Below are 20,041 nucleotides of genomic sequence, written 5' to 3'. Positions count from 1 at the left end.
TGGCTGTTTAAAGAGAAGTTTATTTTTGTCTCTTCTTCGGCTGCTGGTTTAATGACTTTTCATAACCAGCAGACGGATTTTCATAGCTTTCTTAATGACATTAGGTGTGTGTGTGCTGGAGGGTAACGTTAGCATGAAATACGGTTAGTTAGCATGAAGTTGCATAATTGCTAGCACCACTATGCACGTGCAGTGACCGTTAGCATGTTTTTAGCTTTCATAATGACATATCGTGTGTGCGGCAAGGCCTATATAAAGGAGGCTGGGTCACGCGTCATATCTCCGTGGGTACAACAAATGCGCAGTACAATCTCGCCTGCACTTGCCAAAATTGAGCCAATCGCAACGCACAACCACAGCTTCTGTTACACTGCGCATGTGTTATACCCCAAACCTCAAGACCCGTGTCCGCCCATGACCCAGTCTCCTTTTCATAGGCCTTGGTGTTTTTGATTATTTGCTCACGTTAGTTTCTTGGTGTTGGAATTGAGTTACGTTTCGGTAAAAACATATATATTATATTGGCTTTTAACCGAGTTTCTTCCCGTTATTTGGGTAACGTATGCAGAATTAATGTGTTTCTACATGTTTAACATGTCATTATCTGGTGTTATTTGCGATGTGCGCAACTGCAGGGGGCGCTCTTGTTTCAGCAGGATAATAGAGTAGCTATCAGAAGAGATTCAAGTTCAACTTTTTGAGAACGACAGCTAACGGTTACAGCGGGTCTGTCTACCTTCATCTCTATCTTTGCTTTGCCCACAGAAGCTCATATCTCGTGTTTACACAGCTGCCATGGTGGTCCTGTGCCACCTTGCATTGTGGAAAGGAAACTTACAATAAGCCTGTTATCAAAAAGGAGAAACGCCAGCTACTTCAGCCACATTTAAAGGTCCCATATCATGCTCATTTCAGGTTCATACTTGTATTTTGTGTTTCTACTAGAACATGTTTACATGCTGTAATGTTAAAAAAAAAACTTTATTTTCCTCATACTGTCAGCCTGAATAGGCATGTATTTACCCTCTGTCTTAAACGCTCCGTTTTAGCGCATTTTGACGGAATTGCAACAGGATTGCGTTGCTAGGCAACAGCTTGGGTCCATGTGTACTTCCTGTCAGTTGATGACATTCACATACACTGCAACCAGGAATAAACTGGGACCCATTTAGAATGTTTATGTTAAAAACTGCGTAAAAGGTCTAAATATTGTATATTTGTGACATCACAAATGGACAGAAATCCCGACAGCTTGTTTCAAATGCAGAGTTTCTGAAAACGGGCTGTGTATATTTCCCTGTGGATTGAGCGTTTCAAAACTTTCACAGTATTTATATAATACTTATACTATACTTTATAATAAAAAAAACATTAAAATCTCACTTTTTTATAATATTTCCCCTTTAAAGAGACTAAAATGGCATCAATAATTAGCAAATGTTAAATAGTAGACAGCCACAGTATTTGCCTAATAGTTTTGGTTAGAAACCTGTTTTAGGATTGCTTGAATGTTCGCAGTTTCTCTGTAGTTATATGACAAAAGATGTGTCTTCAAGCTAAACAGTTAATCCTCTGGGGAACATGAATGTCTGTACCAAATTTGAGGGTAAACCGTGTAATAGCTGTTGAGATAATTCAGTCCAGGGACATGAAGAAAGCCAACAGCATCACAAAAGGACACCACTAAAAAAAAATGAACACCATGCCCATCTATTCAGTTACATTTATCTTTCATGTGACCATACAGCAGCACATTAGAGGATGGTGGCAGCACAGAAAGCTGCTTGTTTTTCATCATCTGAGCTGCACCACAGACTGAGACAGAATGAGGACAAGTTAAAAGACGAGACAACGGGATGCCTCAAAAACACAGCGTGATATGACAGGAGTTTTTAGTGGAGGAAACTGAATGTACAGCAGGTAAAGGCATCATGCTGGTGTGTCACTGACCCAGTGCACATCTGTACTGACAGCAGCCAGACAGGGGACAGGTGACCGCCCAATGCTGAAATAAAAGGCCTTGAGACACATGGGAAAGACATGTCAAAACCATATACGCATTCATAAGGTTTCAGTCTTTTCAGTGATTAAATGAATGAGGATTTATTGTTTTCACCTCTTGACTAATTCTATTTATTTGTGTGTCTGCAGCTTGTCAAAGCCGGGAGCCATGCCTTCACAGAGAAGAGCTTCAAGAGGAAACGGATGTGCGATGTCTGCAAGCAGAACATCGACAACCCTGGGGCTTTCTGCAAGGGTGAGTCCATGTCTCTGTCAGGTCAGGCAGAGACGCGGCAAGAGTGGATACACACCTAGACCTGATATTGATGAGTTCACCCAGACTGTCCTCTGGTCCTGTCACTGTCAGACTAAAACATGTACTCTTCTTTTCTGTGTGCAGAGTGCAAGGTTGCAGTTCACAAGACATGTGAAGCCAAGGTAAGCCGTACACTTTACCACACTTTACCGTCCTCCTGTCCTGAGCAAATTGTGTGTCAGAGGTTCAGATGCTAATATGGTGCGAGTTTTAAGTGGAGTAAGCCATGTGCACTGACCTAGATGTCTGGTTAAAGAAGGCCACCCCTCCTGAACTGCAACCAGCCAGGTTGCTATGAGTAACTCAGTCATGTGTTAACGTGGCATAGCAGGAGCTCCTGGGAGTCCTCGAACACCCGGGAAGTCCCTATGACACAGCGTGATATGAAGCATTTTGTGCTTATTAAAGAATTATATTTTACACCACACTCTGATACCCATTAGCATTGTCTGTGAGAAGTGCTCTTAGGATTATCAGAGGCAGCAGAGCTCAGGGAGATGGTACCCGGAGGAGGAAGACTGTGTTGTGCTGGTTGTACTAGATCAGTAGCTTTTACTGAAGAAGAAACTCAAGTACAGAACTGAACTGGAAGGTACTTGTTTGCAAGATATACACTTTCTATTGCACGTTGAACAATCCTCCAATGGTCCATTTGTTGGAAATAGGAAAGGAAATAGTCCTGTGAATGCTTTCAATCACTGCGAAATAGAAGCATTGTAGCCCATTGAGTTCCCTCACTGTGTCCCTGACAGCCCTGAGAAATACTAACTACTACTAGTGACTACAAGATGTATGTAAGGCTTTAATATAGCAAGAATTGTCCATGGCAACTGGTAATGTTGTACTGAATCAGCAAATGTCTTCTGGAAACAAGGCAAAGAAAGGAAGTGGTGTGCTAGTGATTTTAGTGGCATTTCCGACACTTGAAAAAATACTGAAAGCCAGCAGAATTGCATTGAAACAAGTTTATCTCAGGCCCTGAACAGATTATTTTCACTTGTTTTAGGATGTTACTCACAGCATCCCTACTTTTTCTCAACATAGCTCTTTCTGTTTATCTCACTTCTCTGTATTTGTATCAGTATTGTCAGGGCTTTATAGCTTCAACCTTTGACACTTCATACTAGCCTTTCCCAAAGACTGTGTCGGGTCGCACAGGTTTACATTGAATCTAATATGAAAGGCTAGCGTGCATTTTGTTTGTTTTACCAATGTGAGGAAACACACAAGAGCCTGTTAACTCCACCTAAATGCATTTATTTGATTTATCAAACGTATATCTCTTCAACATGGCTGGTTTACCTAATTAAGATAATGAATGGTGATGTAGAAATGGTGGTAGAAATGGTCAGGAAGGTTCATTTATGCACAAATTTGATTTATAGGTTATTGTGAATTGTGTTGCAATGGTTTGTCATCTTTAAAAAGTGGGTCCCCAGAAAAACTATTTGGGAAACACTGCTCCATACTATTCACATCTAATATATGAGGTGTGTGAAATAAGTCAGATTTTCATATTGCAGCCATTGCACATCACAATGTATGAGCAACAATGTAAGCATGAGCTTATTGCCTAAAATGGAAATATAAGATACCGTTAAAAGATACCAAAAATTATCTGAAAACACTTTGCTGCAATAATGAAGTGCAATTGCAGATTATTTTCTCGCATTACATCAGTGGTGAATGTGAGGTGTTGTTGTCAGTCCCTCAGCATCAAAGAGAAATAGCTTCTTGTCACCGTTTTGCACTGCCATTAAACAATAATACAGGGTAAAAATCCATCACAGAGGAGGCAGGGACACATTTTTGTCCACAGACTGTGACCTCAATAGATCAGACTTTCATGCAAAAAGTTGTGTTTTGAGCAAGGAGCCTAATCTTTGTTGTTTTTGAGTGGATTTATTTTATTATAAGAGGCGCTGTGTAAGAGAGAAGCTCTCTTTCTGTCCACAGCTTATATCAAACCACTGGGAGTAGCTGCCTCTGCTCTCCCGTGACTCCGCTCACAGCAGCTCAGTGTCACACACCACTGAGTGTGTTCATGACCTTGCTGTAACTGTGCTTACACTGTCCGAAAGCACAGACAGAGAAAAACAGCAACCCATCTTCTTTATTTCTCAGCCCTTCAGGACAGCTCAAGCCTGTGGGATTTATGACAGGGGGTGGGGGGGAGTTTGCCTTCCTGCCCCCCTCCTCCTCTTCCTCCTCCTCCTCTTCCACACACTGTAATAGTATACAACTGGGCACTACCAGCTGTTGTGCCTTAGCAGCATGTATTAAAAGAGGATTATTATTTTTGTCATACTCGTCCCTCTGGTCGCCACGGCGATAGCCAAAAACAACTCGTGGTGGCTTCAGGATAGGGCAGGCGCCCTGGACGAGAGTGGACATCGTCACACGGGACGATGATCAATCTGGGTAGGAGAAGCCTGAGTGGGTAAATATAGAAAATAACAAGAGTGCCGTAGATGCCTGCCAGTGAGTGATCACGGGGGGCTGACGCAAATAAGCGAGAGGCAGCTGGGGGAGGCAGACTGTGTGTGTGTGTAATCAGTCCCGTTTGGGGTTATTCATAAATAAAGGGGAACATTGGGTCAAGGCTGCTGTCTGCTTCGTGTCACGCTATGCTCCCACTGTATGTTTCTATGTGCTGCTCATATGTCCACTCTTTTTTACTTCTTTCATCTCTTGTGTCTCACTGTCATCATCTTTTTCTACCTTTCATCTCTGTTAGATTTCCTGATGTTTTATAGAGTCACAGTTAAAGCTTCTCCCACCTTCTCCGTGGTGTTTTTTTTATCTCCTTTTCAAGTCTTAAATGCTTTCATCAGTGCCAGCTTAGTACCATCTCCATAACAGTCAACACTAGCTTTTTTTTTTTTGCATCCTGCAGTCCATCTAATTCTACCTCTTTGTCCTGCTGCCACTTGTCATCTCTCTCTCTCGGCCTCAGGCCACTGGCGAGGTCACTGAAGAGGTCACTGGACATCAGCACTCTGCAGGGCTGCCCAGTGTTTGCATGTGGCGTATTGATGTGCGTGAGTGCACGTGCGAGGGAAAGCACTCTTACTGCCGGCGTGCTTTACTGTCTCTGTGCGTAAATGACACAGGCATAGAGAGAGGGGAAAGCTATGTTGCATGTGCTGCTGGCACAGTGGGAGTGTGTGTGTGTTATTGTGAGAGAGGGAGGGAGGGAGGGAGGCAAAGGGAGTTGGTGAGAGAGAGAGAGAGCAGAGAGAGGGAGGTGGTGTATCCCACTCTACAGACAGGACTGCTCAGAGGCAGAGGGAAAGACTGAAGCTGCTTGTTGAGAGGTAAAAACACGCTCTGTATTTACTGAGTAAAGCTGTTGGTTTAGTTTATTCATATATATACTCAGCACGCCAGTTTTGACTTTTCATTTCTGTATTTCTCTTTCCTACTGAGTCGCAATCTAACAACCCTTAAAGCCTCTCCACAGTGTTTGCTCTGATAATGCGGCATGTGATGCATGTGTGCACATTATTCCATTAAGGAGCTAGAGAGGCTCTCGCTTTTTCCCGGAAAGAGGATTTCATTTACTGTGATTAAGGCAAGTGCAGAAAATGAAGGGGAGGACTCCTGCTGTGACCTACAAAAAAAATACACAGATTTTAATTTTTAATACTAGAGAGTGAAAGATTTACTTTTTAATGAGATAGTTCAGTATCTGTGCAGGTTGGCAAATTACAGAAACTGCACCTAAACCCTATTCTGTATGTGCTACTGTACATGCCTGTAAATGTAAAAAAAAGTTGTAAAGCTTTGCCAGACTGTTTGGGGGATAGATTTGATGTGTTTGTTTGCATACACCAGCATGCATCTATCTGTATGCACAACTTTTCTCACCTTTAATTTGATCAACATTTATCTACTCTATACAGCTTGTGTGTGCTGCTGTGAGAATGCAATTTCCCACTGTATCTATCTACTTCAGCACTGTGCATACATGTCTGTGTAGTGAGTACGGACTGTCATCGATGACCAAAGGGCACCTGACAGAGACAAATGTTTGTATCCCAGACTCAGCTGTCCTAAACATCATCTGATGGATCCTAATGTTGCTTAGTGAAATACAGATGGTTGCAGTGTCTGCTCACACAAACACACCAGCTGTCCTGCTAATGTCTCATGCTGATATATGAATTGATATAGCAATTATGATGCTTTATGGAATAAGTGCTTGTGTAATAAGCAAGTGTTGTACATAATAGTGTTGTCCATTAGTCCTAATTAGTGCTAGTGGAACTGCAACAGTTTCTACCTCAAACTTTGACATTTCTTGTTACTTATAAGCCGTCATTTAGAACGATACCGATATATATATGCTAATATCGCCTCATTTATCGGTCTAGATGTTGTCCAGATGTTGTGAATTTCTGTTGCTTCTCTCCTATCAGGTGTCTTGGGCAACAAGTGTCATGTTTTTCAACCTCTTCTGTTTTGTTTGGGTCTCACCACGGGAGGCCGGGTGGACCTGTGGTAGCTCGACGTGTCAAAGGCACATCGACTGGAAGATAGAAGCGGCACTAAGTCGATAGACATTGGAGAACTCAGTAGGATGGAGGTTGAAATGGATGTTGTGGATAGCAAATCCTGTCAGATGAATATCTATGTAACTTCATTAAGGTTGTTGTTGCTATTTATAACCAGCATGATGCACTATGTACAGAAAATTTTCATGGTTAATTTGATTTTACTGCTTTGCTTGTCTTATCAATAATTAAGGGAGAGTGCACACATATGGATGCATGCATAGTGTTTATATTTACCCATTGCTTTTCATTTCCTGAGAGCAAAGTGATAAGTACAGAGCAAGACTTGTTTAATATTCAAGCCAGGAATTATACAGCTGCTGGTTTTTTGGCATGTCTTTAAAACAATTGGTGCTTATCTGAGCATCATTTATGAGATATTTCTTTTGACAGTCATGTGTTGGATCGATAAAGACAGTAAATTGTGATAAATGTGTATTATTTTTCAATTATTGGATGCTAAATGTTGTTGGGCAAAGCGCCAAGGCCCAAATACAAATGCACGTTGTACCATGATGTTGTCAGACATAGTTGCCAGATCTCTTGAAAACTTCAGTGTTACTGCTGGTGGATTTGTGAGAGGACTGATGGACGAATAGACGAAATGAGCCTTTAAGTGTTGGACGTATGGTCTAAAATAAGGAGCTCAATCAAAATAGCTCTGTGAAATCTCTCTGCTGTGTGTCAGTGGCCAGTGTGTTCAGCTGTTGACATCTGTCTCCCATCCAGCGTTTGCCTCTCCTCTTTCCTCCTTCCCGTCCTCCCGATGCCTTTTTCTCTCCCTCTCTAAGCTCCGTCTATATCTCCACTCCCTGGACAGTTTGTTTTATTTGCTTTGAGTTGTGCTTCCTCTTGTTCCCTTCTTCTCCGGGGCTGGTTAGGGACTTGCCCCGGCTATGCGTGATGCTTATCGAGGTGTCATCTGATGTTGTTTATTCAGGGGGAGCTCATACTTGTTGTATCTCACGGCAGGGATGATTGTGGGTATCCTGTCCCCAGGCACTGAAAGTAAAGCAAGAGAGAGAGACAGAGTGTGAGGTAACAGCAGAAGGGAGTGACAGACTGCAGGGGTTAGGAAATGCAGAAATGAGGGCTCAAAGATGAGAGAAAACGGAAGAAAGGCAGAGCGATAATGAGAGAAGGAGAGGGGATGCCGTGCTTTCATGTGAAGCCTCCTAAATCACAGCCGCTCCTAGATTTGCCCTCTGGTACCCTGGGTGAAATGTTAACAGTCTGTACAGGAAAACAAAAAGCCTCAGAGTTTTATTTAGCTTTCAGTGGACTTTGGCGTTCAGTGTCTTTTTGTGAGACGATGGAACTTGGAAAAAGCCGTGGTTATTTTGCTTTTCCACTTTCAAATCGGGAAAGCTTACTCACTTCTCCCTCTCCAGAGTGTGATGTCAGCTCAGAGTCGACTGTCAGAATGAAACTCGCTCCTCCTGGACGGCGTACCGACGCCCGTGTCTCAAACACTCACATTTATCTGCAGCTTCCCCGTAACTGACTCAGCTGCGCTCTCGGCAGATCTCTGTGTTGGATTTCCTCTCCCTGGAATAGGAGAGATGAGTCAAGATGTGGCAGTGACAACTTTGAAGATTCGTGCCACAGTCACTCTGCTGTGGAGCAGCCAGGAAACTCTGATTTAATGTAGATTGATGCTGATTACTCCAATCAGTCAAGCACATTTTTAATTGATCAGATAGGCTGTAAATGTCAGAAAGTCCATCACAATTTCTCAGAGCACAGGATGATGTCTTAACATTAGTTAGACATTTTGGCTAAAACATGTATTTGTCTTTGATCCCAGAGTTAGATGAGAAAATCGATACCTCTCTCGGTTCAAGCCAGCAGCTGGTTAGCTTAGCTTTACATAAAGACTGAAAACAGGGCAAAACTGCTAGCCTGGCTCTGCGCAAATGTAACTACATCCACATACCAGCACCTTTAAAGGTCCAGTGTGTAACATCTGGCGACATCTCACAGTGAGGTTGCAGATTGCAGCCTCTCCCGTGTGCCAAGCTTGTAGAAGAACTACGATGGCCGACGGGAATATGCGAATGTTTCCATCTAGAGCAGTTGTAAGAGTAGCTTAAGTCATTTGGAGAATAGCAGAGTCAGTGTGTGTGTACGTTGGAAATGAGTGATGAAGCAAGAGAGAGAGAGAGCGGCGGTGAATGTGTGCAAAGGAGCAAAAGACAGAGTTAGTTTGAGAATATCAAGGGAATGTACAGTGGAAGTTGTAGTTTGTGACAAAGTAAAGCTAGTTTCTTCGTTTTCAGTCTTTGTGCTAAGCTAACACATCCGGCTGCTGGCCATAGCTTCATATCCATCTCACCCCCTGGCGAATAATCAAAATATAACAGAGAAAAACAGCACGCGCTCACATTTGAGAAGCTGAAAATAGAGAATGCTATTTGTTGCTTTAATGAATGAATGAATGAAGTGTTACTTGCAATCTGCAGCACTAAACAGAGCAGGCATCCAGTCAGTCAGTCAGTCAGTCAGTCAGTCAGCTCCTGAGTGCTGTCATTGGCACCTCAGTAAATTCTAGCTGATGAACAGGATAAACTGAACCAGATGGCTCCGCTCCCAGTGGCTCCACAGTGTACAGTCCACATGCATTAATGAAGACCCTGAGGCTGGCAGAGCCACCAAAGACACGTGTACACATACACTCTGCATGTGTGTGTGTTTATATGTGCGTGTGCACGTGTTGGACCCAGGTTGACCAGCGCTGACATCCTGTTACAAATTGCTTCCTGTTGACTCTGGCGTCTTCCTCCTCTGCCTTTATGCTGCGTGTCAGTTCAACCCTGGTCGTCTTCTGCGTGCACGTCATGTGTGTGTGCGTGACGATGCATGTTTGTGTTTACACACATGTGCATGTTGTGTCTGTCTCCTACTGTTCCTTCCTGGAGCCGACCACTTTATCCACTTAACTACCATTATTAAACCTATTAAGAGAGGAGCTCTCCCCTATGGCTGAATCTCTGTGTTCTCATTCATTTCCTACCGTAGGTTTTATAACATGTTTGCAATCCGTCGTTGTGCATTAACACACTGGAAAGTACAGATTATGCTTGTGCTGCGGTGGAATGTGAGAATAACTGATTGACTACAGATCCAACAAATAACAGCTGAATAACAAATACAGAGTATTAGTATATCAGCTGTCAGTCTGTGTGAGACCTGCATGACAACAATCACATGATGACATCATCTTGGCAGTTTAGCAGTTGCATATTTTGTTGTTTGTTCTCTACCACGCAGTACCCAATTACAGCATGCCCTTTTCTCCTTCATTCCTCCTTTTAGTCATTCCTCCCTGGATCACATGTCTGTTTATGTTTCCCCATCATCACTCTCTCCTAAACTCTGCCAGTCTTTCTTTGTGCCCTTCTGTAATGTCTTTTGCCATCTCCTGACAGTGTGTGTGCCATGAAATAAGAAAGCTATCCTTTGGGTTTATGTCATGTAATAGAAAACCCATCTCCTGTTCTCATGGCAAATCTTTTTGAACTATTTTTTTTTTTTTTAAAGAAACCTAACAAATCAAATGTAACGTTCCAGGGTGCCATTGCTCCTATCATGGAAATGTACAACACCAAAATGAAGCGAAATGAATTGAAGATTCATGATAAGTTGTGTTCTATTTCTCATGGTCCATGGCCATGATTGTCCATAGTTAATTGCGATTAATCACAAATTAATTGCACATTTTTGATCTGTTATGATATGTACCTTCAAGGGAGTCAAGTATTTGATACTCTTATCAACATGGCAGTGGGCAAATATGCTGCTTTATGCAAATGTATGTATATATTTAATATTGGAAATCAATTAACAACACAAAACAATGACAAATATTGTCCAGAAACCCTCACATGTCCTGCATGAGGATCATGATGCAGCAGCCACTCACTATGATAAAATATATGTATCAGTGGTTGCCTCAGTTTCTATGTTATTATTTCAACAATATCATGTTGGTGTTGCCGACATGATGAACAAAGACAAAATCAACCTGAACTGTCAGGGACCGACATCAGATACCCTCACAATTACATTTTCTGGTGCTCAGATTAAAACTTGCTTGACAATCAATCGTAGTGAGCATCAGGAGCCTTTATTTTTTTATCAAAGTTAGAGCAGGGATAATTAATCCTTAAAATTATTACCTCAATCAAAAAAATGGAAATCAAAAATGTAGTTTTGAAAATATCCCACGGTATTGATCGTATGCCTTGCCTTGTTCTGTCAACAGGAAACTTTCTGCACTGTCGCTGTTGTGTTCCTGAGTTGTAGATCGTTGTGATTGCAGGCATTTGACTTGTTAACCTGTTGCCTGACACCTGTCAGCACTCGCCCACAGAGGGCGGCTCAGCTGTCAATCAGTCTCATGGAATAGGTCAGAGGTCAAAAGTTGACAGGGTGTCACCTGTCAAGGTTTACATTTCTCAGCTCATTTCCTGTTAGTTAGGTCGCGTTATTAATGCATTTCTTGTTTTTAATCATTTGATGTGATCTGCATTGTAAATCACTTCATCTCATGAGACCATCAAAATGAGTTGGAAAAGTAACACATACCAGTTTCTCTTAGTTTGTCACTTCAGGGTCAACTGTTATCCTCATAATAAACAATCCAGAAGTAGTGGCTGCAGCCGGTTTGAATGACCTTAGCTTCCCTCTCTCTCTCTCTTTCTCTGTGTATACGTGTGTTTGTGGTTTTGGCAATTTACTATTGGCTCACCGGCAGAGTACAAGGACTGCACGCCACATGTAGAGACTTCCTCCAGTAAACTTTATCCCTCTCTCTCCTCTCCTTCTTTACGAGTCTCAAAACACAATCAATCATTTTTATTGCGTATCTTTAAGCACTTCTTCTTATTTAATTGCCTGGTCAGCACAATAAACACCAGTCAGTGTGCAAAAGGAGAATTCAGAGAATTCAATGCAGCGTCCTCCAGTTCTTGACATTTCTGTAGACATGCGTGCAGTGTTTGACTTTATGTGCATGTGTGTTAGTGTGCACCAGTCTGTATGGGTGTGTATGTGTGCGTGTGTCTGACATCATGTGGAACAGCCAGATCTGTGCTGACAGCCTCTTCTTCAGACGAGCTGCAGCAGATGACAAGTGAGAGTGAATCTTAACCGTTCTCTCCATCATCCATTCATCCTTCAAACCCTTCATCTGCGCTGCTGGAGCAGGACCAAGAGCGTTAAACCAAACACATGACTTGGCATGTGCTAGCTCATTCCCACTGTGTGTGTATTTGGTTATATAACTGCTGCAAACACCAACTATGTGCTCATTTGCTTTCAGGTGACTCCCACCTGCACCTCAACACCAGACCTGGTGAGTGTGTACATGTAGTTTTTATATTATGTAATGCAACCAATCATGTTGCAGAGTTACTCATCTCTGATTGTTTCTCAGCACGGCTCCACTAAATCTACATCTCAGAAGAAGAGAGGCTCCATACCGAGGTACCGAGAAGCCTGAATCACACTTCAAAAAAAAGATATTTGATATGTAAAATGGATATGCAGAAATGAAATGCGTAGTAAAAATAAACATGAAGGAGTCTTAAATCGCCTAATGGATGTTTTGGCTGCACTAAAACAATGAACTCTCTCACAATGTCCAGGAGTAAAAGTGTGGAACAAGTGATGGAGCACGTGATGGAGCACCACTACGACTTTGACCTCACCTACATCACGGAGAGGATCATCTCTGTCTTCTTCCTGCCGGACCTGGAGGAGCAGCGCTACCGCAGAAACCTACAGGAAGTGGCCTCCATGCTGAAATCCAAGCACCAAGACAAGTTCTTGGTTAGTCATAAAACTGAAAACATAAGGAGTTATAAACTTAATGTCGTGACTGGTCTATTAAAAAGACTGAATAATGAGATCGTGGTTCCTATTAAAAGTTTCATTAAAACAAATTAAACAGGTTTTAATTGCATATTTGTGCAACTATTCAGAAAAGTTATTGCTTTGAGTCCTTATTTCCTCCCACTTGATTTATAAAAATAGATTTGTGATATCTTCTTATGTGTCTCTGCCTTTTCCAGCTACTGAATTTATCAGAGAAGAGACATGACATCACCAGACTTAACCCAAAGGTATTTACATTTTAAAAGATGACAGATCACACTTTACGGTTAATGGACAGGTTTGACTCATTCGAAAAGCAGAATTTAAAACGTCTGTCTTCCTCTGCGGTTCAGGTGCAGGACTACGGCTGGCCTGATGTTCACGCCCCGCCCCTGGACAGAATCTGTGCTGTTTGTAAAGCCATGGAGACCTGGCTGACCTCTGACCCCCACAACGTGGTGGTCCTCCACTGCAGGGTCAGTGCCACCTGAATCCACATCTGCTCGCTTTTGCTGTGAAAAATTTAAAACAGTGGGAGAAGCTATTTCATCGTCACTTTGATCTGTGTCCTGACAGGGAAACAAAGGGAAGACGGGGGTCATTGTGGCGGCCTACATGCACTACAGCAAGATATCAGCAGGGTAATCTGCATCATTATTGATCCAACAAGAGACTCGTTATACAAGCATGTGTGAAGACCAATTATCCGTTTCGAATTTTCACCTATTTTCATCGAGGCTGCATTTCAATCAAGGAAAATTGGATACCTACCTCTAAAATTGCCAACATGCATAACTAGAGTTACACATTTCTCTTGTGCTGAAATCAAATCAACCTTTTTGTTTCCATAATGTCTTTATTCACAGTTATATTTTGTTGTCATCAAGGCCAAACCTTTTTGTAGTTCTGTCAATGTAATCACTGTAGGGCTGCAACTATAGCTTGTTTTGTCCAAACAATAGTTCAAACCCTAAATATATTCAGTTAATATCACAAAGACTAAGAAAAACTGTCAAATATTCAAGGGAAGCTGAAACCAATTAATTCTTGGCGTTATTCCTTTAAAAACTAACTTATTATTAATTTATTATCAAATGTGTTGATGATTAATTTTCTGTTAATCAACTTATCAATTAATTGACTCATCATTTCAGCTCTAGATCACTGTCCTCAGTGCTTTCACATCTTGATTTTTGTTGGCGAGCTCTAAAAGAGGAAATGTAAATGTAAAAAATGCCTATTGTAGATTAGATTATATTGGTAGGCAAAGTCAGCAACAACAGTTATGATTTACTTTAGGCATACACCTCATTACCTCCAGACACACTAATATACAGAAAAATAGAAGGAGTCACGGGCCAAACAATAGTAAATTTATGCATAGTTTTCACCAGTTACACTGCAAAAAAATCACTGTTTCTACACCAGCGAACCCATTGTGCTATCAAAATAACTACAACACTACTAAACAGTATAACATTTGACATTACAATAATTTGTTGGTGTGCCCACATATTACAAAAAGTATTTCTGTATCTGCTGCTCATAAATTTAATTGAAATGAATTCAATACTTTTAAACTCTAATACAGTGTTCATGGCCAAAGTGCCCACTTAAAAAGATTACAATGCAAATGTTAACACATTAAGATGTAACAAACAGAACAGGCAGAAGTAAAGTATTGGTTTCTGTCAAGAGGTTAAGACAGAGATAATTTCCCAACATTGAGTCTACATCTAGCGTTTAAACTAGGATGTACAATGTACACACAATGCAATTTATTAGAAATATGCTCGAGCCATATTCTAGTTTATTATAGCATCACTAACACTTCCTAATTTTTGCTTGCACAGATCTGTATTAAAGCATGTATTAATACACCTCTGGTTGTGTCCACAGAGCGGACCAGGCTCTCACCACACTAGCAATGAGAAAGTTCTGTGAGGACAAAGTCTCCTCTTCCCTACAGCCCTCTCAGAACAGGTGAGACACAGTCATATATCTTTGTATCTCCTCCTCTTGTGCTGCTCGCCTCAGTGGCTCCCTGCTCTCATCACTATGTTTCCTCACGTCTCTTCTGCAGGTACATCTACTACTTTGGCGGGTTGCTGTCAGGTACCATCAAAATGAACAGCAGTCCTCTATTCCTCCACCAGATCCTCATTCCATCACTACCAAACTTCCAGGCGGGAGGAGGTCAGTTTTACACAAACTAATGTTGTATAATAGCTTGCAGTGTAGTTACAGTAAGTCTTAGCTTCAAATAGTGAACACCAAGTGTTTTACAGTGCTGAAGGGAAAAAAACAATAAAGCCTTTGTCAGCAAACTCTCCCCCTTTACAGTTTTTCTGTATCTGCAGGTTTTTATCCATTCCTGAAAATCTACCAGTCCTTACAGCTCGTCTACACTTCAGGCATCTTGTAAGTACATGACAAGTTCTCCAGTCACTGTGTTTTTTCAGTTCACCTCCTGCGGGCAGACTTCTTTCCTTCCCCTGTCCAACTGACAGATGTTGTCTATACAGGCTGCTGTCTGTGTTTAGGTGTAGGTTGGTCTGTGCTTATGTTAAAGTTAATGTTGTTTACCACTGTTTTACCCAACTGAGACATGTTTTTACTGGTTTTATGTGTGTTTTGAGCTGCTGTGGCAGTTGTTTTTTTATTCTGTGTATGTCTGCGTTTGTCCAGTGATCCCCAGAGCTCCAGGGCAAGGAAGCTGTGTGTGACTATGGAGCCAGCGCTTTTATTAAAGGGGGACATTATGGTGAGCAATAGCTTATTGTGCACTGTGTGTCACTAATTAGAAACCTTATTTTGATTTAAACCCTATCCATATCCATCCATACAGTATATCACTGCAATACAACTGCAAGGCCTTAAAGGGATAGTTCGGGTGTTTTGAAGTGGGGTTGAATGAGGTACTTATCCATAGTAGGTGTATTATTTACAGTAGATGACGGTCGGCAATCTCACAGCTTGGAGATACAGACAGGAGTAGCGGCACCGGAGCAAAGCAATACAGTGCTGTGGACGGGGACGGCAGAAAAACATATTTTAGCCACCTAAAAGAAAGGCTCATCCCAAAAACTCGATATCCGTTTAAGTGTACGCTATATTTACCAACACTTTCACCGCTTTATCTTTCCGTCAGACTGCCCTTTCCGAAGGGGAACTGAACTGAAAGTGAAACTTATCTATGCTCTCTCCAAAGCCAGCAGGCTCAGATGACAAAAACAGTATAGATACGTTTCTCTTTCTGCTCAGTTCGCCGTTGGACAATATTCTAAATATAGTGTAAACGTATATCTTTTTTTTTTTACGTGAGCCTTTCTTTTATGTGGTTTAAAATACGTTTTTCTGCTGGCCCCGTCCACAGCACTGTATTGCTTTGCACTGGTGTCGGTCCATCTATCTGTATCTCCAAGCTAGGATGTGCCGACCATCATCTAGTGTAGGTAATACACATACTATGGATAAATACCTCATACAACCCCACTTCAAAGCACCCAAACTATCCCTTTAATTGAAAAAAATATATATATTTTTTCTTCTCTCCTCACCTTGATGCACTTTTGTAACTTTTCCTTGAAAAAGCGCTTGATTATTTTTAAACCACTTAAGCTCCAAATCCCCTGTAGACCATGAATATGCATGCTTAATTATTTTCTTACGCTGTTTTGCATGTCTCTTTGAGAGGGTAAAAACATTCAGAGCCCTTAGCGACCTAGAAAGACTTGCAAGTACTTTTTTTTGTCTCGGAGGGTAATCAGTTGCCAACTTGCCACAACAGCGACACGCACCAAAGAATATATGATCCAAAGCACATTCAGATTTGATTTACGACATCAACTTTTTTGGGACAATTCATGTGAAATGAGCCTTTGTATTTAAGTACATCACTCTCTTACCTGCATCCTTCTCTGCAGGTGAAGTGCTACGACCGGCGGAGTCGAGCAGCAGAGAGGGAGGTGGTGTTCAGAGTCCAGTTCCACACCTGCACTGTCCACGGAGCCCAGCTGTGGTTTGGCAAGACTGAACTGGACCTGGCCTGCACAGGTATAAAAAAACAGAGGCTCAATAGTTTCTTAGGAAATGCATGGAATGAAGGCATTACAGAAGAAAGTAGACTGAAGGGTATTTATGCTACATGTGCATGAGGAAAACTATGGTACTACATCACTGCAGGGAGGTTGTTTAAATTATACTAGTGCTTTACTACACTAAAATGTGAATATTGTAAACTAATGAAAGCATAAAAGGAACTTCCTTCTGTGTATTTCTATTACTTCCTTGAAATGGTTTACACGGCTGTATAATTCAAGACCCACTTATCTTTCAGTCCATTGTGGTGTTGTGTCTGTATTTTGAGGTAAATATCAAAAGACAGTGTCAGTTTAGATCAAACAGAAATGCTTGTACATGGCTCAATAAGCAGCAGTCTCATGACAGATGCTCTAAGTGCTACATGCTGACGCATGCATACGATGTATAAATAATATTACCCACACTCGTGCACGAAAGGAAAAAACTCATTTCAGATACAATTCTTTAAAGTGTTATGCTTTGTTGATGATCTTTATTTATTAACTTTGGTGTTTCCACTTCACAGAATAAGAGCACTTTCTTGTGAATGTTTTTTATCAGTCTCTGTAGTTACAGCCTGGATATTTTAGTCGCTGCCTTTATGCTCATCTTTCTGCAGATGACAGGTTCCCTCCAGACGCTACAGTCGAGTTTATCTTCTCCAATGGGCCGGAAAAAATGAAAGGTGAATATTATCACACTGTCGCCGCTTCTCTTGCTTTTTACATTTTCATATGCTTCATAACTAAATGTCTGCTTTCAAAGGTCGAGAATACCGCAAGAATGACGCCTCCATCAAAGTGGACTACAACACCTCGGACCCTGTGGTCCGATGGGATTCTTATGAGAACTTCAACCTGCACCACCAAGACAGCATTGAAAGTAAGAAACATGCACACACACACAGGGGTGTGAAGAATAAGTTAAGAGGGTCAAACATCACATGACACTCCCTTCTTGTTTCTACCAGATATCTCTCATACGAGGGGCCCTCTAGACGGCAGCCTGTATGCCCAGGTGAGGAAGCGCCGCGGGCCGGGCTCGACTGCTTCAGTGCCGTCACCCAACGGATGCCTCACCAGCAGCCCAACTGTCAAGCCTCAAACTCCCAGCCAGCCCCAGCCTCTCACCTACACCTCTGACTCTAGCCGCTCCTCTGATCACCAGGAAGACGCCACTCCGTCCATAAAACGCCCGGAGAGAGAAAACACTGACTGTCCATCGAGGAAAGGAGACGGGGAAGTTGAGGCAAAAGACAAAAGAAGAGGAAAAGAGAAGGATAGAGAGACGGCGATTTTAGATGACGGAGACCCGCAAAGTCCTGGGGGTTTGAGGCGAGAGCAATCGTGTTGCGGTCGAGCAAAGTGTGGCGATGGCGGATGGGAGAGGGAGCGAGAGCCCTGCCTTTCTGACAGTCATTGCCTTGGCCGTTGCAACAGCGTCAAAAAGAATCCAAAAAGCCAAACCCTGCCGGCCTTGCCATCCAAATCCCCGCCACCTCATACAACTCATATGGAGCTCTGCCATCGACACAGTGCCCATCCTTTGCCAGAGTTACCATGGGAACGTCCACCGCCACCCCCGCCCCTGCCCTGCCTCCTCAGGCCGTGCTACCCTTACTCCACCCCTGAACACACCCACCCACACAGCCACACCCTCCCAGCCTTAAACAGACTCTGCACTGGGGAAGAGTGTCACCTGCTCCATTATTCCAGCCACAATCCGGCCTCTCATCTCTCCCATCAATCACTGCCCTCTAGCCCCTACAGGGAAATGTACTTCAGCTCTCCACCACCGTCCTCTGGTTGCCCCTGTCGGGACTGCTCCAGCAGGCGAGAGCACCAATCAGCCTCAGTTAGAGCATTCCACCCACTGCACCCCGACCAATCAGAAAGCCCACACTGGTCCCAAGGAGTACAACGAACAAGAGAGGCGCCTCCGCTGTGGGAAAGTGAAAATCCATGGGAGGTGGCGCGAGAGGCAGAGTTCTGGCAGTGCAAATCAGCCATGCCGGCGTTTCGCGTCTGCCACTCCACTTTGGATCAGAGTCCAACCCCGGAGCCTAGGTACGCCATCGGGCCTCATCAGGGCTACCCCAGCCCCCAGTCTCTGATGGATGTGCGGGATGGAGCAAGCAGTGGATACCACACCCCTCCGCAGCCTCGCCACTCCTGTCCCTGCTCTCCTTATCAGTCCTCCCCAGCCGAGAGCCACGAGAGCCGGGGCTACGCCTCGGGGTACCACTCTGGATCAGCCTCGCCTTTGCCCGCTAGCAGCCCCTCTCCTGGGAGAGGCAGGCTGCCCGAGACTCCCTCTGGATCTAGAGAACAGCAGCACGCTGAGCATCACAAAGGTGATTGGATAGATGGATGGATCCAGTGGGGATTGCTTTTTTTTTACATTGAAATAACCAACACGTTCTCATCCCAACTCGTCATTTGCTTTGTCAGACCCCTCAGCGTCACTTTTCGGTCTCAGTAAACGCGTGCTTATTGTTGTGAATCAAACAAAACTATTTAGTTAGGTTTAGGAGAAACAACATGTTTGGGCCTTTTACAGTGAAAATGTGCTGCTGTAAACACGTGACACGAATGAACAGCTGATTGTAAAGTGAAAGTAAAACATAACACACAGGACATGAACAGCGGACTCCTTGTTGAAAGCGTTGTGTTTGTTGGACCCATCCACCTCCCCTCACACCCACCCAGTGTGTCTCTTTTGCTCTTTAAACTACGTCACCACAACACTTTCTCTGAGCGTTTATTGTTACTGCGAATGGGTTTACATTGTAGATAATGGAAAGCCCAGTGCATCTCATACTGGCCCTTAAGGGTGCTTTGTGCAGCGGTATCAAAAGCCGACGGCCGTAAAAAAGCATCGGTATTTGACACCCTGGGAATGAGAACGCGCTGGAATAACATGCTTGTTCTTCTTATTTTTCTCATTTCTTTGCTCTATCTTCATCTCATCTTGTTTTATCTCACTTCTCGAAGGGGAACAGGCCAAGGCTGATGTGGAGGATGACATATCCCAGGGTTCAGACGGTAAATCAGACTCTAATGGACAGTCAAGCACCCCTGGACTGGACTCTGATCATGACTACACAATCATTGGTAGCAGCAGCCCCACACACACAGAAGACAGGTGGGTGAATATTTTTTAGCTGAAAATAAAATTCATCCAGATTTGTAGCTAATAATCTTATTTT

The 20,041-nt window shown here is 42.9% G+C and overlaps 1 protein-coding gene across 3 annotated transcripts in view; it reads left to right on the top strand.

The window, feature by feature from the left end:
- The window catches only part of LOC119491069 (tensin-2-like), a 34,257-nt gene that overhangs the window by 8,672 nt on the left and 5,544 nt on the right, over positions 1–20,041 (top strand). For 2 of the 3 annotated variants that reach the window (XM_037774696.1, XM_037774706.1), the window contains exons 2-18: positions 2,152–2,257; positions 2,402–2,439; positions 12,197–12,229; positions 12,311–12,360; positions 12,522–12,705; positions 12,948–12,998; positions 13,104–13,226; positions 13,327–13,391; positions 14,650–14,733; positions 14,834–14,946; positions 15,111–15,171; positions 15,439–15,514; positions 16,677–16,806; positions 17,453–17,518; positions 17,599–17,715; positions 17,804–19,186; positions 19,827–19,977. In XM_037774696.1, coding sequence (XP_037630624.1) covers positions 2,152–2,257; positions 2,402–2,439; positions 12,197–12,229; positions 12,311–12,360; positions 12,522–12,705; positions 12,948–12,998; positions 13,104–13,226; positions 13,327–13,391; positions 14,650–14,733; positions 14,834–14,946; positions 15,111–15,171; positions 15,439–15,514; positions 16,677–16,806; positions 17,453–17,518; positions 17,599–17,715; positions 17,804–19,186; positions 19,827–19,977 — 2,831 coding nt within the window. Of the gene's footprint in view, positions 1–2,151; positions 2,258–2,401; positions 2,440–5,600; positions 5,635–12,196; positions 12,230–12,310; positions 12,361–12,521; positions 12,706–12,947; positions 12,999–13,103; positions 13,227–13,326; positions 13,392–14,649; positions 14,734–14,833; positions 14,947–15,110; positions 15,172–15,438; positions 15,515–16,676; positions 16,807–17,452; positions 17,519–17,598; positions 17,716–17,803; positions 19,187–19,826; positions 19,978–20,041 lie in introns of those variants that run through there. The other variant, XM_037774715.1, reaches the window with a different exon arrangement.

This window comes from Sebastes umbrosus, chromosome 1 (genome assembly GCF_015220745.1).
Source record: "Sebastes umbrosus isolate fSebUmb1 chromosome 1, fSebUmb1.pri, whole genome shotgun sequence".
Taxonomy (NCBI): Eukaryota; Metazoa; Chordata; class Actinopteri; order Perciformes; family Sebastidae; genus Sebastes; species Sebastes umbrosus.
The sequence above is the reverse complement of the archived record's forward strand: the minus strand, read 5'-3'. Positions and strand labels throughout refer to the sequence as shown.